The sequence below is a fragment of the Myotis daubentonii genome, chromosome 18 (assembly GCF_963259705.1).
Source record: "Myotis daubentonii chromosome 18, mMyoDau2.1, whole genome shotgun sequence".
NCBI lineage: Eukaryota > Metazoa > Chordata > Mammalia > Chiroptera > Vespertilionidae > Myotis > Myotis daubentonii.
In genome coordinates this window covers 35,242,326-35,260,363 of record NC_081857.1, presented here as the reverse complement: position 1 = coordinate 35,260,363, position 18,038 = coordinate 35,242,326, and the positions used below count along the sequence as shown (strand labels likewise).

The 18,038-nt window shown below is 52.8% G+C and overlaps 1 protein-coding gene across 1 annotated transcript in view; it reads right to left on the bottom strand.

Moving 5' to 3' along the window:
• Positions 1 to 6,904: 6,904 nt before the first annotated feature.
• Positions 6,905 to 18,038, bottom strand: part of CASQ2 (calsequestrin 2) — a 46,094-nt gene continuing 34,960 nt past the window's right edge. Inside the window, exons 9-11 of the mRNA XM_059673333.1 lie at positions 11,583 to 11,683; positions 9,905 to 9,979; positions 6,905 to 8,480 (exon numbers count right to left, since the gene is read on the bottom strand). Coding sequence (XP_059529316.1) covers positions 8,259 to 8,480; positions 9,905 to 9,979; positions 11,583 to 11,683 — 398 coding nt within the window. The 3' untranslated portion in view covers positions 6,905 to 8,258. The remainder of the gene's footprint in view (positions 8,481 to 9,904; positions 9,980 to 11,582; positions 11,684 to 18,038) is intronic.

Genomic DNA, 18,038 nt, shown 5'->3' with positions numbered 1-18,038 from the left:
ATTCAAACCCTTAATAGCGGGGACAGTGTCCATGGCGTTAACACACTGAAGAGCCACACCCCGCCCTGGACCACAGTGCGTCTTTATTTCAGCTCCTAGACCCAATCGGCTCTTATTAAAAGGGGGTGTTCTGTGCCCTGGGGCTGGTCGCCTATAGATACATCCACGTGAGAGGAGACAGATTTCCTTTGCCTTAACTGTTTATAGATTTTTCTATAACTTTCAACCGAAGGTATTACAGTGTGGACGTTAATTGCTAAAGCGCAGGAGGTAATGAGCGCCTGCCCGAGACCGCTGTCTCCCTGGCGGTGTCTCAGCCAGTAGATAACTTTTGTCCTGAAGTGTGTCCTTTCGAAGGTAATGGCCATGTTTAATCGCCCGTGACCTGAATGTTGAAGTCTGCGTGCTCGGAGGTGGAAGGGATGGTAAGGTGTGGCCATTCATCCGTCCTTTGCATTAGCAGTTAAGTCGAAGCACAGAATGCTTTCACTCAGGTTCATCAAGCAAGCCCTCGAGAAAGTGCTTGGCCAGCGAGCTGCCCGGCCATTACCATCTCCCTTCCTCCCTCTCTCCTCTTCAAATCTACAGACAGGACAGGTCCCACACAGCGGGTGGTAAGAGGCAGATGGCCCCTGTGGGTGTGTGCACATGTGTGTTTTGTGTGTATGTGCCTGTGTGTGTTGTGTGTATGTGTGTGTCTGTGTATGTTGTGTGTGTGTGCACGTGCCTGTGTGTGTTGTGTGTGTGTCGTGTGTAGCTTGTTACCCGAGCTTGGACCTCCTTTTCCATCGGGAGAATGTGGCTGTGCTGCCGAGTGTAGGAGAGGGATGAGGTGCCCGTCGAGTACTCTCTGTCTTGCATCTCAGCTTCCCCTCTGAGTGCACGTGTTTAGATGTGGATATGGCTCAGTGGGGAGCCATGTGCCTTTCGGGTTGGCAGAACGCGGTCACCCCGCCCCTCCCCATGCCTGCCCCTGGGAGAGAGTGTCCCAGCCACTCAGTGAGACCAGCAAATCAGGCCTGTGGTTGGCTCTTCCCCCCCGGGCCCTGCTGTGTCAGGCCCTCTCAGCAGTGACGCATGTCCTGTGTGGCTGGGTGTTTCCATGTACATGAGCCTTTCTCAGCGTGTGTGTTAGCACGTAGATGGCATGTTTGCATGTTAGGCACCTGCACATCTGTATTGTCTGTGGCAATGGTATGTCTCTTCGTAGGTAACTTGTTTGTGTGTTTCTATGGATGAGCATGTGAGGTGCATGTGCTTCTACACGGGCCATGTGTTCGAGAGCTTTCCTAATTGCACCCATGGTTGGGAGGGTGCTGCATAGCCAGGGACCCCTCCCTCCCTCCTGTGCCCCTTCCCCTCGGTCACACCGGCTCCTCCCAGGAGTGAGCGGCGTTGGCACTGAGCTGTCTCCTGCAGGGCCCGCCCACCTGCAGGCCAGTCCATGGGACCTTGTTCAGGCCCATCTGACCTGACAGCAGAGAGAAAGGTCACGTTCTGTGGCAATTACTCTTCCACCTCCATGACCCTGGAAGCCTTACTGTGTGTTTCCCACTAGAGCTGAAAAACTGAGCGTCATCCAAAAAGGAGCTGGGACCCTGCGGGTAGCACAGAACGTTGGCACGATATTGAAACAGTCCTGCCGCAGCGACCCTGCGATTGTAATGTGACCCTGTATTTCTGGGTAGCGCCTATGCCTCCTGCATCTTGTCACAAAAAATAAATCACTGCTGTGAACGTACTGCCCTGTAACCTTGCGGTCATGTTCCATCCCACGTAAATGCGAGTTGTTCTTGAGCCCAGAGCACGGCCCATGCCCGGGATTGAGTGCTAGTGAGTGGAGCTATCAGACCCACAGCGAGAACCATACTCACTGAGCTTTAACCCAGAGGATGCTCAGAGCCTTTAGACTTCAGACCGCGTCTTGGACAAGACACTACGGTCAAAGAAGGGAGAGAAGGTCCTGACATATTCACCAGGCACGCATGTCAGGGCCTTGTTACCTCACAGCCTCTGAAGGTGGGTTCTCTCAGTGGTGCAGGTGAGGAAAAGGGTGTCGGAGAGGGGGACACTGGCCAGGGTCTCGGTTAGTGAGAGGAAGTTCGCATCCAGTGTGCGGTTCCATCCCTTGGTCACTGTACCTTGAGGTCTGATCTCACTGAGCTGGCGTTTCGGATGCAGAGCAGGGACCTGCGGACCTTTCACCTTGAACCAGAACCTGGGTTTGTCGGAGGTGGAACTGCTTTTGCTCCTTCGCTTTGGGTTTTCGCAGAGATGTGGCCCCGCCGGAAGCAGATGCCATTGGATTTTCAATGAAAAGAACTTGAGAATCCTCCCGCCCCCAGAAAAACCAGTCCTGCCCGTGTCGCCCCTGGGGCAAGACCCGGTGCTGGTCCCCGTGCTGTGTCAACATCCTGTCACTGGCTGGGGGGGTGAGGGACCACCCGCAGGCCTCGCCAGGAGCTGTGCAGCCCTGTTTTCCCTGTTCCCGTGGCTTTAAGTCTGGGCTCCATTGTGCCTAAACTACCCTCTTCTCTCCTGCTGTTTGCATTCAGTAAAGGACAGGGAAGTGGAGACACTGCTCACACCCTTGGCATTGTGCTCGTCAGGAATGGGGACAGGTGTCAAAGGGCAGATAAGAAATCTAGAACTACTGAGTACAATGCGATGTCAGGACTGTGAGTCCCTTTACCGGGCCTTGTCCCGCCTCTCCTTAGATAACCCCGCTTGTTTTGTTTCACCTGTAAAATAAGTCTCTATCAGGAGTGTCCCCAGCACAACAACAGATTCCTAACTCCTGAAGGGTCACTCCCCATTGGCACTGAGTCTGCAATGTATGCGTCTCGGCTGGAAATCTCGGCTCGAAAACATCGGTGTTTTCTTCTTGTCTCAGTGGGATAAAAACACGCTTACCTGAAGCCTCAGGACAAGTGTGACCACCCCCTGGGCTTTTAACATGAATGTCTGGTATTTCTTGTGGCACGGAAGTACTATTTGGATAAAATAAATAAACAAGAAAATCCAAACTGTATTAATTCCTTGTCTTTATAATGTAGGCTTTCATTAACTAGCAATCCCTTCTGGACCCCTAAATTATGACCCAATTGGATTTCCCAGCCATCACTTGCGAGTACAAATGTGTGGCGTGTCCAGCCGTTGGGTGCGGCTCACTGCGGGGTGTGCGTAGACAGCCTGGCGATGGCCCTGTCTCAACACGGATGCCAGGCCAGAGGGGCCGGGGCCAGGTCTCATTCAGAGAAGTTTCTTTGATGATCACTTTTGTGTTGAAAGAACTGTGCGTTTCTAGATTCAGAATCCAGCATCAACCCCAAACGTTGAGTGACAGACTGTCTCGCTCTATCTTAACCGATTGTGCAAGGATGTGGCCGGGGTCTTTCGTGTTCTCCCGGATTAGCTGACGCTGCACTTTGTAGCCAGGAGGGCCAGTTTTGCTGACCAGCCTGAACTCCTGAGCACCGCGTGTGTATGGCGAGTCTGGTGTGACTCCCTGCACCCTCAGGGCGGCGGGCTCTCGGAGTCATTCCGAACACGTGAATGAATGAATGGACGGCCAGCAGTCGTCTGCGGGAGCACGTGTGCCTGCATTCACAGGTTATGCTGTGTGACCTCCTCTCCTTGTGGCATCAGTAATGGTGTCAGTGTCTCTGAGGGATAGGGTGTGCCTGGCATCCCGGTCATTTTGAATCTCCCATCCCAGTGAACTAATTACATGTTACATTTTTTATTCTGTAAAACTTGGAAAATAAGCAGAAATCCTAGGTGGGATTTTGTTTCTCTTTCTCATCTAAAGAGTTTTAGGGGACATTTTCACTCTTGCATGATTTAGATACCTTATTAGAGCTAACCTGTCAAGTTTCTGTGAAAACTAAGTCAATTAGGGTAGATTGAATGGGAAAGTAGAATCGCCATTGCATTTAAAACACACACACACACACACACACACACACACACACACACACACACACCTGGTTGCAATCATTTTATGGCCAAGAGAATATTCTAAATGAATAGACTACTGGAAATTAAAATCTTAGGCTCTAAAACCTGGAGATGAAACAGGCCTTTCTGAGTAAATCCATAAATGGAAAAAAGATTTTTGAGTCAAGAGTGAGAAAAGTGTCATACGCTGGATTTGGGATAGCGGTGGTGGTGAATATTGGATTGTTTTTGCGAGTGGCTTGGTATTTCAGTTTAAATTGGTGATTTATTTTAGCTAGCTCTATTTAAAGGGAGGTTGATTATTTGACAAATGGATTTTCACTCCGGTATCTCCTTAACCTGTGCGGAGCGCCGACAGCTCACACATTCTTATCTGTTGCATGGACAGGAGTGAGAGAAAGCAATTGGTGTGAACATGTTCATGGTATAGATCATTGATAAGCTGTTTCTCTGGGCCGTCAGCCAAGATGTGCACCATTTATATCCTCATGAACAAACGCTACTGGAGAAAAGATGAAAGCTGTGTGCGGACATAAACCAGAGATTCCGTTCTTTTCCATCCACTCCCCATGGTGCAGCCGTAGAATGTTGCAGAGTTTTGAGAGTCTCAGTGAGAAACTACCAGGTGATGGACGTGGAGTGACGGGCATCAGGATGGCATCAGGCAGAGCCAGTGCCAGGGGCAGGCCAGAGGCAGGGGCGTGGGAACAGCAGTGTCTCTGCTTGAGGGGAAACTCAGTAATTCCCTGCTGGTGTCAAAGTGTCACGCAGGCATCTTCTCATCACACGGGCTGATGTTGACATCAGACAAGCAAAGCTATGTTGGACTTTTGGGTATGTTGTCTGTATCTATATCTGATCTTATTACTGTGGTTCTGAGAATTCATATTCCAGACAAAATGATGATGCATTTGTGGAAATGACACGAGGTGCTTTGAACGTTTTTTCTGTTCCAGCTTCTTGCTCATGAAAATGATTGTGCGTTCTTGATAACACAAGTGAGTTATTTTTTCCTAATAGGATGACCTTGCCGTTCTAATGATCTGACATCCCCCATACTGTTTAAATGGATCATCGCCTCCGAAATGAATGGAGAAGGGGTCTCTTGGCGTAATCAGTGAAAAGGATTGTGGGACATGCTCTTGAGTCCATCTTCGGACACTTTCTGAGAAAAAGAAATGGGATCCTTTGATTCCTTAATTTTAGGAATTTCGTTTAAATCCTTGCTTTAAGTGTAAACATGGGATTATAGTGACACTCTTTTAAAGTGTTTGTGTGACCCCAGGAAAATGACACAAGCCCCCCGTGTCCCTCTCAGATTCCTCGTCTGTAAACTGGGGAGAATAACCAGACCCATCTCCTGAGCGCCTTGTGAAGATGAAGTGAGATAATGCGCGTTAAAGCAATGGCATCGCGCTCCAGGCCAAACATTCCGTAACTATCAGCTCTAAACGTTTCAGACCAGTGACCCAGCCGCTGCTTCCAGACAGTGACCCCCAGAGCCTCTGACACAGGAGCTCAGGGAGGGATTTAAACCGCCTGCGCATTGCTCACCGTCTCCCGGGGTGAACAAGGGGATCTCCCCGGGCTGGGGAACAGACCGCTTTTATGACGGACCACATTCCTTGGCTGTTTGAAAGATTAGCTTCAAAGATGGCTGTGAAAACGTACCTCCCCGAGAGGTTACTGGAGGTAAGCCTGGGCCTGGCTGGTTGGCAGCGTAGCACAGCCTGGGATGCGCCTGCCTCGGGTTTTGGGGGGTGGGGGAGGGGGAAATAACAGGACGGAGGCCCTGCATGCAGTGTTTTACCCAGCAGTCCTGGGGATTACGCATTGTTACCCAGCAGTCCTGGGGTGTTACGGGTATTCTGATGAATTAGTTATTCGCTCATCAATTCAATAACAGACTATCTACTTGGTGCTGGGGATGCAAAGATAAATTCCTTGCCCACAATTTACTGAAAGGGCAAATATGAAATATGTGTTGCAGTTTAAATAAGTGTGGTGAGCATGGCTGGCATGACTTCAGTGGTTGAGCATCAACCTCTGAGCCAGGAGGTCACAGTTTGATTCCTGGGTTGCAGGCTAGATCCCCAGTAGGGGGCGTGCAGGAGGCAGCCAATCCATGATTTTCTCTCATCATTGATGTTTCTATCTCTCTCCCCTCCTCTCTTAAATCAATTAAAAAATATATACTAATAAATAAATAAGTGCCGCGAATTGGGGTACATACAGAATGCCATGGATGTAGAAGGGAAGGGGCCAGGTCACCTAGGCCAGTGGTCGGCAAACTGCGGCTCGTGAGCCACATGCGGCTCTTTGGCCCCTTGAGTGTGGCCACGAAGTTTCAATTGTACTGTACGTGCGCACCCGCACGTGGTATTTTGTGGAAGAGCCACTCTCAAGGGGCCGCAGTTTGCCGACCACTGACCTAGGCCACTGGATAGATGGTGACATCACTCATCCAAACTGGGGCTCCACTAAGAGGAGGAAGGGAACCCTAGGGGTGAAGGTAATGGCCTTGGGTGTTGGTACATTGAAGTGTTTATGCAACATCCAAACCAAGATGTCCAAGAGCAGTTGAATAGATGGGTCTAAGTCAAGGTTAGCGACCCAGACATGGAAGTCATTAGCTCATAGGTGGTGGCTGATGGGCATGGATGATCCTACCCTAGAAACATGTCAGAAAGAGTTGAGATACTGGGAAACACTAATATTTAAAGGGTGGGCAGAGGAAGGAAGACCAGGAAGGAAAACTGAAGAGAGAGAGAGAAAGAGAGAGAGAGAGAGAGAGAGAGAGAGAGCAGGATCAGAAAATCAGAGAGGATTTCCAAGATAGTCTTAATATTTGGAGCTTTTGGGTCTTACTCCTTGGCATTGGCCATTAGTTTGGCTCAAATGAACTCATAAAAATTCTCCAAAAAAAAAAAAAAAGAAGAGACAGTTTTAATTTTTTCAAAATATGACTTTAATGACAGTTAGCTAGTATTCCATAAAAGGATTGCCCTATTTTTGAAGTATTTTCAGTGTCTTACACATGTCAAAAGATTGAGAAAATAAATTAGAACATTATTATTCAAACTTAACGCTAAAACTACCGAGCACGATGTAACTTTTAGAGAGTTCTGAAGGCACTTGGGCATGTTTATTTTAGTGCCTCGGGGCATCACTATGAACTCTGTTTACTGTCCTGGTCAACTGTGGGAGTGCTGATGAAAGCAGAGTTAACTGACCTCTGGATAAACCAACCCTTTCTCCAAATGGGAAGGGGTGTCCAGACCCGAGCTCAGGCTAGGAAGCCACCTGACCCATCAGAAAAAATAAAATCCTTTCATTCTCTCAGCGTCTCCCCCTCCCCTATGTGAGACTTGTCCCTAAGGCAGTGGTTCTCAACCTTCTGGCCCTTTAAATACAGTTCCTCATGTTGTGACCCAACCATAAAATTATTTTCGTTGCTACTTCATAACTGTAATGTTGCTACTATTATGAATCGTAATGTAAATATCTGATATGCAGGATGGTCTTAGGTGACCCCTGTGAAAGGGTCTTCGACCGCCAAAGGGATGGCGACCCACAGGTTGAGAACCATTGCAAGGGAAGTTCAGAGAGCACGTTAACCTCCCTCCTAGTGCCCCACATACTGGAAGTGATGGTGACGTCCATCCACATGCGCTTGTACAAGGCCTCTCGATAGCCATCCAAAGGCTCGGATCTGCGCTCATAATGGTCTGACCTTCACTTGAAGAATAAGCTTAATAGAGCCAAGAGAAGCTGCCTCATAAGCCTGTCTCCAAGGCTGAGCCTCCCCTACGAGGGTCTCACCGATGTGCCAGGCACGGGGCTACAGGATTAATTGTGTGTCTTCCCTAGGCTCTGATGATGATACGGCCACTGCGTGTTGGCAAATTAGCAAGCTGTCCATTCTGTCCCTGACGGAGTCAGAGGAGACAAATAAACTTGAGTAGTGGTGTCAGGGGAGGGCTCTCCCCGGACCACCAAGAGTCCAGCGCTGTCATGGCCACGGATGGCCGGACAGAGAGCAGAGCTTTCCCGTGACGGCCAGGACCATCCACAGGGGAACGGTTCCCCCCGTCCTTGCCGAGCGGGGCGACTGGGTTTAGAAAGGCATGTGCATGTGCTGAATGGTACAGCTCCTGATGGGAAGGGGGTGGAAGAGATGCTGGGAGAGGGAGAGGAGCGGCTGGGCGTGGCCAGGGCTGCTGGCTGCCACCTGGTGCTGTCCGTGTGGAAGCGGGGAGCCGGGATTCCGTTTTCATCAAAACCAGGTGGAGCCGGAGCTAGTCATCATCATCGTCACTGTCATCATTCTCCTCCTCATCAGAATTATCACTGTCCCCATCATCATCATCGTCATCGTCGTCGTCATCATCATCATCATCTTCCTTGTCATCTTCCTCGGTGTTTATCTTTCCAGAAAGCACGTCCTCAATCCAGTCCTCCAGGTCCCCGGCCGTGGGCAGGTCGTCATCATCCGGAATCTCCATCCAGACGCTGTCGGCCTGCGGGGAGGGGCAGGATGGGGCAGTGAGCGAGGCACGCAGCCGCGTCAGAGCCGAGGGCCCCACGCGGCTGTTATATAGATCCCTACCTAACAGCATCTATATCCCATTCTTAATTTTAATCGATTAATGCAATCCGGTGCTGCTCATGAGTTGATACTACTGGTAACATGTGGCTCTTAGTCTTTGTTACTGTCTTAACAGTCCTCCGTGTTGGGGCCAGGTGTGCAGTGTAGTGGGTAGTTGATCGTGCACTTGACAAAGTGGTCCCCCGGTATTTCCAATCCCCACCTGGCACCATACATGGTTATCACAATATTAGCGACTGTATTCCCTGTGCTGTACTTTACATTCCTGCGACTGTTTTGTAACGACCAGTTTCTACTTCTTACTTACATATTCTATTTTATATAGAACTAGAGGCCTGATGCACGAAATTCGTGCAAGGGACTCGGCCCTCGCAGCCCTGGCCTCATCCAGACAGTGGTTCTGCTATTCGGTCTAATTAGCATATTAGCTCTTTATTATCTAGGATTACACTTCTGGTAGGACAGCCACGAAACTACCACCCACGTTCCCTCAGGGATCGGACTAGGATGGGTCGGCTGTGCAGACTGTTTTTGCTTTTCACCTTATATCCTACTGTTGTTTGAAGTGTTTCAACTTGAGCAAATTGTGGACATTATTATTAATATAAAAACTAGTTTACAAAATACGTCAATGTAGAATTCCCCAGCTGATTGAACCCTGCCGACAGGGCGAGAGGAATGGCTAACGGGCCCCCTTCACACGCGTCGGCTCCGGTTAGCGGTGGCTCTGATGGGCCCTCTGTGACCATCCCTTTCCGCCCGTTACCCGTCTGCCTGGTGTGTCTGTTCCCTGTGTGCTGTTGTGTGGAGCTGCATCAGATGCCTGGACTGAGGTCTGCCATTTCTCAGGCTCGGCCAGTCCTCCTCATAGCCTCTCCCGCCTCGGGCCAGTGGGGCCTGGATGGTGAGGAAAAGCCCTGCCATCTCCATGGCTTCCTCCCGATTCCTGTGACCGCGTCTCCGGTCTGCGACCTGGTGCCAGGGGACGGGCCACCATCCCCCTGCAATGGCAGCTCCAAGTGCGGGGTCCGTTGTGTGAAGAGACCTTGTTTGGGGCATTGGAAGAAAGTACAGGGGGGCTTACTCCCAAATAGGCCGTGACCCAGGTCAGGCTGGCCCCATGAGCAAGGACATGCACCGTGGAAGGGAACCCGGGAACCATAGGTTGGGACTGGCTCCGAGGCGAGGCAAGGGCCACACTGAGCTTGGGCAGGACCCAGGGTCCTGCTCCTTTATGAGGGACTGGACTCCCTGCGGACCTCACTGTCAAGGCTGCTTGGCAGAACCCGGGGCCGGCCGCGGGGGCCTGGGCAAGCTTCCACGGGGCGTACTCACATCTGTCACGTTCACCACCCCAATCTGCGGCTTGAATAGGTCGATCTTGAAAGTCTTTTCCCAATAGGCAATGAGCTGTGGCAGCAGAAGGTAAAATTAGACGGCGGGGACAGGGCATTCCCTTAAAATCACTTTCTGTGGTGCCCCCACCTGCCATCCCATCATAGTAACTAGGTCACCGCTGGGTAAAGGGCTCCCAACAGCTGCGGGCACTTAGGAAATTGAAGACTTGCCCAGCCCTCGGCCCTTTAAATCAGCACGGGAAGAAAGGATGTCATAACAAACCATGAAATGTGTCATGTGGACGCGTGTGCAGCTGCAGGGGGGAGCGTTGCAGAGGTGGTCTAAAGTCGATCCCCAAATTACTTGGGGCTCTTTATAGTTTATGTGGTGGGAGAGATTTCCCTCCGCCTCTTTCAACGCCCCATTTAAAAACCCCTTACGCTGCGCCACCCTGTCCGTGAGGTCGCCGAAAAGCAGTGAAGCGCCGTCAGTTGGCATAAAAGTAAGAAGCAGCCTCTTCATTCAGCCAGGCATGTGGGCTGATCTCCGATGGGGCGGGACTAACGGATGGGGGGCCATGGGCTAAAAACGGAGGCATCCCGTGGTGGAAAGTCTCCCAAGCCAATATATAGCCCGATGGGCCCTCGAAATCAGAATAGTCTGAGATTTTTCCTTTGCAAAAAGCAAGGCAAACGTATAGAGCAGGTCAGAGCTGCAGACCGTCCACAAGCTTGCATAACCAAACAGGCCCGATAAATTAGAAACGCATTCGGGCCGTGGCCAAAGTCACAGCATGCAGCGCCTCACAGGGCCGTGATTTTGTTATAATCGCCCGAAATGATGGCATTGACCTCAGGTGTCACGGAAGTCTCTGCCTTGGTTGCGATCACTAAAACCCCTCGGTGTTGTCTGTTTAACCGTAGCACGGCCAGTCCTGGCCTATGCACTGAACGGTAACTCCTGGAAGAAGCTAGACTTGCCATCTATAACCTATGAAACGTGTTCTGATGACCAGCAGTTAGCGCAACCTGAGGTCTGTTGATTGACTGGCGAAGCTTGGGCATCACGTCGACCTGGGTTGGAACATCACACCGACCAGTCACTGTTTTGACCAACCAAGGCTTGCTGCTCATTGACCAGCAAGAGTTCGGACTTTAAGGCTCTGACACACGCTAATCCTGGGCTGGACACTAGGCCAGGACCTGGGACAACCCAACGGAGACAGGGTCCCTGCCCTGGAGAGGTTGCTCCTCCTCCCCGTGCAGCTCTGGGCTCTATGCAAAGAGTTCACGTCTGGTTCTCATCACTTAGGACCTGGGTCGCCTCGGAACCACGGTCCCCACCCAGAAAAATGAGAGAGGCTACAGCAGTGGGTGGTGATGGGCTGCAGGCAGCTAGGGGGCTGCTGGCAGAAGCATTTCACCAGCTCAGCTGAGACTTCTGGTCTCCAGGGAGTGAGAACACATATATCTAACCACGTCAGGGTCAGCACCAGGCCCCAAGGTCAATGTTACCCTAGTGGTCAAGATCTCCCCCGCTGGATGGGGGCGGCCATTGAGTTTGTGCATGTGCCCCTCCTGTTTCACATCCGCCTTCACGTGAGAGGCCCTCACACCACACCCAAGCCTGAGACTGTGATGGCGACCACGGCCGGGCCTGGGTCTGAGCCACTCACCAGAGGGAAGTCGTCCGGGTCGATCCAGATGATGCTCAGGTCCGGGTTGTCGGTGTTGTCCCGGGCCACCTGTTTCAGGGTCTCCAGGAACTCGTAGCCATCTGCAGCCGGATCAAGAAGGTGAGTAACCCCCGTGCCTACATGGCTCTCAGCACGGACGGCAGAGGCTGCGGTTTTTCCATGAGGGTTTCTTAAGCCATTGGCTGCGTACCCTCAAATTATAGGATTATTCTATAAAATGAGTCAGAGGAGAACCCTGCCACAAAGCAGCTTACTCAAAGGAAACAATAAAGTTTTTGAGTAAAGAAATGAAAAGTTCACAGGGAAGTGGCTGGCTCGTAACTCAAAGCCACGCTCCGATCGGATCGCTAACCTGCAGGTGAAGATGGAACCACCCCGGCCTGGTCCTCACTCAGCCCTCAGGGCAGTTCCGGAAACCAGCAACTTGCCGTCCCTCAGTTTCCCCACAATTGTGCTCTGGGACCCGGACATGGAGCCTGGACCCTGGGTTTTCTGTGGCCTGGGATCCCTTAAACCTTCCGACGAAGGCGGCTCCTGACCTAAAGCTGGTTTCATAGTTTGAGAAGCAAATGGGGTGCCCCTCCCTCCCCATTTCCGTGTGGGCTGTGCTTCCCCTCAGTCAGTCCGCAGCACTCATTGCCCCCGGGGGAGGGATGATTCATAGGAAAAGCAGACCCTGTCTTGTGAGTTTCAAGAACACAGATTTCTTTCTTTTCTTTTTTTGCTTTAAAAGCTTAAATCTTGCAGGACTGCACACAACAAAATTTATACCATAAACAAGCGTGTTGGAAGAATGTTTAGTAAGAGAAAGCCTCAGCAGCCCCACCCCACTCCCAACTGGAAACAGAGTTTAGACTCTGGAAAGTCCCTGAGAATAAGCCTGTGTGTGTGTGCGTGTGTCTGCGCACGCGAGCGTGTACAAGTCCGTACGCACGAACGCAGGCCCATGTGAGCATTGCTGTTCGCATACAGAAATGCCATAATTTTAGGGAATCCTAGAATATCAGGCATCCATGCTCTGATCTGGAATAAAACTCAGGGAAAGTGGAAGACCCAGAATCTCTGGGAGAACTCCGCCCTCCCCCCGCCTCCCCCCAGCCCCTACCCCCTATCCCCACAGGAGCACCAGGGAAGGAAAGTCAGGGCCCTCCCTCTTCTCTGTGGTTCTGGGGATCATGGGCGAAGCTGAGAGGGGAGACAGATCCAGCTGCTGGACGGAGGAGACGCTGGTGACCTTGGGACAAAGCTGGAGGCCAGACCGAATGGCAGATGCCACAGTGACGGGCAACGATGACGATGACTTCGCCTGTCCATGCCTGGAAGCCAGGAGGACAGTGGCCCCGGGCTTGGTGGGCAGGGGTGGGGGACCCCTCACTGACAGGCCCAGGTTCCATCATCCAGGGGTCAAGTGTAGGTTCAGGTCTAGACTCTGAGGTTACGGTTCTCGCATGGCTGACTCTGTGGCCTGAAATGTGGACCTTCTGTACAGCCACTCACCAGCTGCGTAGGAATTCAGTATGGCAACCGCCTTTCTTTGTAAAGGTTTCCTCTTTGGCGGCGGCCCCCAACCACTCAGGCCCCTCTCTCTGGCCTCTGTTTAACAAACCTCTCCCTTCTCGGGCACCCCAGCCTGGGGCCTCTGGGTAAAGGTTTTTCTCAACACTTCCTCATTTTCTCACATTCCAGGCAACATGCACTCTATTCTTAGCAGCTCTGCCCTGCGTGGGTGTAGTCACTTTCAATGTTGTTAGTTCATAAGATTGAGACGGTCCCTCGGGCCTCATCACCTGGAAAGCAGGGCTCCTGTCAGCAGAGAGGAGGGTCTCTACGGCCCGCAGCTCCCCACCTCCCCCCAGCAGCAGAGAGGAGGGCGGCCTGGGTGAGACCACAGGGCCATGTGCCTGAGAGTTCCTTATCCACCGCTCGGGGCTTGGGGGTGGAGGTGGGATGGGGGTTCTTCCTCCTGCAGCCCGAGGTGTGGCCCAGAGGGTCAAGCTCCCAGAGGGCCCCTGGCTGCCGCCATCTGGGCACCACGGATCCTTCTCTTCCGGGCACGTTGCTGTGTCATAGGCCGGGGAACTTGGTGCCCCTGGGTTCCCTGTGGATTTATGGAGCAGACTACATAGACCATAAGGGGGAATTCCTCCCAAACACCTCCAGTGCCTGCTTTCAGCAGTGGAGAACAAGGGGGGTGATATAGCAAGTGATGCTGCCAGTAGTTGGGAGAGGAGAACCAATTTTAAGAGACCTTGACAAATCAGAAATGCACAGAGAAGATGACATTCAACGACACAGACCCAAATCCAAGTGGAAAGTACACCCGCGGTGCAAAAGACCAACTCCCATAGAGGGGAGGGAGGGGCTGTGTAGGCACAGGTGTGGTGGCGGATAAGGTCACGAGTGGAACTGAGGCTGAACACACGCAGGACAGCGCTGCTGTTTTCTGGTGGGAAAAACCCATAATGGTGGGATTACTTTTTTTTTTTTTATGCTACATACATACAAGAACCTTTCCTATTCTGCATTCTAGAGCAGGTTTGGAGATTTCAAAAAAGATCAAAGGGATAAAAATTGGTTTCTGCAAGCCCAGCCAGCATGGCCCAGTGGTTGAGTGTCGACCCGGAGATCACAGTTTGATTCCTGGTCAGGGCACATGCCCAGTTTGCTGGCTCGATCCTCAGAGTGAGGCGTGCAGGAGACAGGCGATCGATGATTTTCTCTCATCATTGATGTTTCTCTCTCTCTCTCCTCTCCTTCTCCCTTACTCTCTGAAATCAATAAAAATATAATTAAAAAATTTGGTTTCTGCAAGAAAAATCAAGTGGATTGGAGTTGTTACATAAACAGGAGAAGTCAAAATTGGGGCTTACTGCCTATGTTTAAGAATGCCTAAGGTTTGGGGGTCTACAGAGGTGCAAGGAAAGCTCAAAAAGCATGCACAGAGTTTATTGATAAATGAAGTTGACGTCAGAGGCGGAGAAGTTACATCCAGAACCAAGGGCAGCCTCTGACTTCCAGGACGATGAGTTCTATGTGGGCACAATCCCTCTGCACCCCAGAAACGTTCCAGGACAGACGGGGGCAGCCCAGCCTGAGGCTGAAACACAGGGGCGCTTGGGGTAAATGACCTTGGTCCGAATACTGGCTCTGCCATTTAGCGTGTGACTTAGGGAATGTTAGTTCATGTCTTTGTCCCTCATCTGTATAAAGGGGGTGATGATAATAATGGCACCAATGTCACAGGATGGTTGTGACTTAAATGAGCTAGTATCTGTGAGGCCCTGAGACAACCTGGTGCACAGTAAGCTTTTGCCACTTTTGTTTGTTTGTTAATCCTCACCTGAGGATACCTTTTCCATTGATTTTTAGGAAGAGTGGAAGGGAGGGGCAGAGACAGAGAGAAACACGGATGTGAGAGAGACACTTCGATTGGTTGCCTCCCGCACGCACCAGGAACAGGCGGGGAATCGAGCCTGCAACCGAGGCACGTGCCCTGGGCCGGAATCTATTCATGGAGCCACCCCGCCAGGGCCGGCCATTATTTTCAAATGATCCGAGTTCTTCCACCTGAAAGCAAGGAACCTGCCATCCACCGGTTCATTCAATGTTTACATTCCGGGCACAGGGGCGGCTTACAGACGGCCTAGGCCCGCACAGGGGAGAAGTCCCGCGCACCGGAAGTTACGTCATGACGCAGGGCACGTGGGCGGTCCCTTCCCGTCTCTGCTCCGGACTTGGGGACTAAGGCGCCTGGGGCGCCTGTGAGAGCCTCGCTCAGGTGGGTCAGGCGGCCGATTCCTGTCTCTTAAAGACCCACTCCCCCTTCCGTGATGTTCTGAGTATTTACTGAGCGCTTTCTGGGTTCCGAGTACTTTTGCATTTAATCTTTGCATTGAGTCTGATGGAGGGTCGGAGGTTTTTATTGTCTCCATCTTAAAGGGGATGGAGTTGTGACAACAGGGAGGGTGCTGACCTGCCCAGTGTCACGGGCCAGCACGTGGCGGAGCCGGGATGCTGAGCTGCAGGTGTTGGGTCTGCGCAGCTGCAGCCCGTTCCGCCGGGGCCTGGGCGCTCCCGCCTCGGGCTGGTGCGGTAGGTGCCGGGTGCGAGCGGCAGTGTGAGGGTCAAAGGGCTCAGGCCGAGGAGACAGCCAGGGGTGCGGGTGCGGCTCTGGGGGCGCTGCTCCCCCCCTCCCAGGCCATCGGACTGCCCTGCCCCTCTGACCTGTGGCCGAGCCCAGCCTCCCGCAGCCACGTCCCTGCGCGAGCCCGGAGCCTCGGAGACGGGGACGGAGCTAAATAAAGAGGCCGGCGCTGTGGGAACGAGCCGGCTCCCGGCCCCACGGCGCGGACCTGCGCTCCCATGACCCGGCCCAGGGCTCCCGCGCAGCCAGGTTCCAGGTTTCCCACGGCGGCGGGGCGGGCGGAGGCCTCTGGGAGCCCCGTCCCTGTGGGAAGGACCCGGTGACCACGCGCTCCCCCCTCCCAGGTGGCCGGGGCTGGTGGGAAAGAGACGGCCCGGGCCCCGGGGACCGGTCCAGGCAGGTCACAGCCAGGTCAGCAGCCAGGGCTCCGTTAGTCAGAGGCACGTGCCTGTGAGACCAGGGGGAGCCACCAACAAACCCAGGCCCGTGTGACCGTGAGTGCGCCGTGGACCTCTGGGTCTCTCTACTGTTGCTGGTGGAGGGGGTGGCTGTCACCTGGATGGCATCGGGGTGGTCACCCCGAGGGGTGGCAGGTCTGCAGCAGGGCCTCGCGGTTCAGGGCGTGGCTGGGGAGCCCCCCAGCCCTCGGCTGAACCCGGGCTCCGCCGGTTCCCCGCCGCCCGCCTCTCCGGCCTCAGGTTCCTCTGGCGTAAAATGGGGAAAAACTCGCCCCTCCCGCGCACGAGGTTGTCCTGTCACATGCACACAGGAGGTGGCCACATCCTCGTCTTCTTCCTAATGGTGCAGAGGTCACGGATGGCTTCAGGGACCAAACGGGATCGTCTCCATAAACCCCCCGGCACCTTCCTCCAGACTGGCAGCTCTCTAAGGAGCTGGGGTCTAATGCCCCCGAAGGTGTAACCTTTCCTGCAGAGTGGGCAGGGCTTCGGTTGGGGCCATAGGCCACGTGGCCCTTTTTAGCAAGAGCTAAGGTAGAGGAGGACCCGCTGTCCAGGCAGGAATACAGTTCCTAGTCCACAGCCAGGCCTCTCCACCAGGCTCACGCCTCAGTGATCCCCGGGCAATGACCGACTAGCCGGAGGCAGAGACTTTCCCGGAAAACCCTTTCCCTTTCTCGGGCTGAGCCTCCCTCCTTGAAAAAAGATGCTTTGAGCTCCTCCACCCCCACCCGGCGCATTGCTCCCAGCTTCCCAGGAACAAGCCCTGGCTTGGGAAAGCCGGCCTCGGGCCCAGGGATGTTTGTGCAGGGAGGAGGTGGAGAGTTTCAGGAGCTTGATTCATCAGCAGCAATCTCGGTCAAACAGGTTCCTGCAGCTTCTTGAGGCTCTTTGTTCCATTGTTCCCAAGAGCCAGACGGGCCTCCCCACAGCCTGGAAGGGGGTGGGGGTGGGAGGAGGGCCCTGGAGTCGGGCCAGCAGGCTGCTGCCCATGGATGGCATCTCTGTTCACGGCACCAGGGAGCCGATTCTGTTTCACTGAAGCTTGTCCACCTCGGCCACTTGGCCTCCTTTGCTGGTGTCTCCTCCCGGCGCGGAGGGGTGGCCAGAAGCTGTAGACAGAAGCTGGAACCACACTGGCTTGCTTTTTTTTTTTTTTCAAGGGTTAGATATTTTTGAAGAGTTTTTCCAACTCTGGAAGTCAGTGATGGGGAAACTGGGACATCGTGGACATTCAAACATTCTAATAAAACGAGGGGGTGGGGGGGCACGCTGTCAGATAATTTGGAGCGTAGATTTGGTTGTGATACAATGGAATATTATTTGGCCCTGAAAAGGAACAAAGTCTGGATACACACCACACAAAGGAGGAACCTTGAACCGTTATGATAGTGAAAGATGCCAGACCGCCAAAAGGGCCACATATTACATGATTCCATGTAAATGCGCAGACCAGTCGAATCCGTAGCAACAGAAATTAGATTAGTGGCTGCCAGGAGCTGGGGGAGAGGCCAGGGGGTGACTGCTGACGTGTATGGAATGTCTTTCTGAAGTGATGAAATGTTCTGGAGTTAGACAGTGTATTGGCACAACTTTGTGTATGTGCTAAAACCACCGGCTTGCACACTTTAAGAAGGTGAACAGTGTGGCATGTGGATTGTATCTCATCGTTTAAAATTATATGGTAAGACGGGGTTTTGTCTGTAGGCGACTATGGCGGTGGGTCAGTCATCTGCCTGGCGGTATTTACTGAGCACCTACTGTGTGTCAAGGCCCGTGCGAGGCAGTCTGTTCCTCCTTCAGGAAGTCCTGCTAACCCTCGGTGCCCCCTGG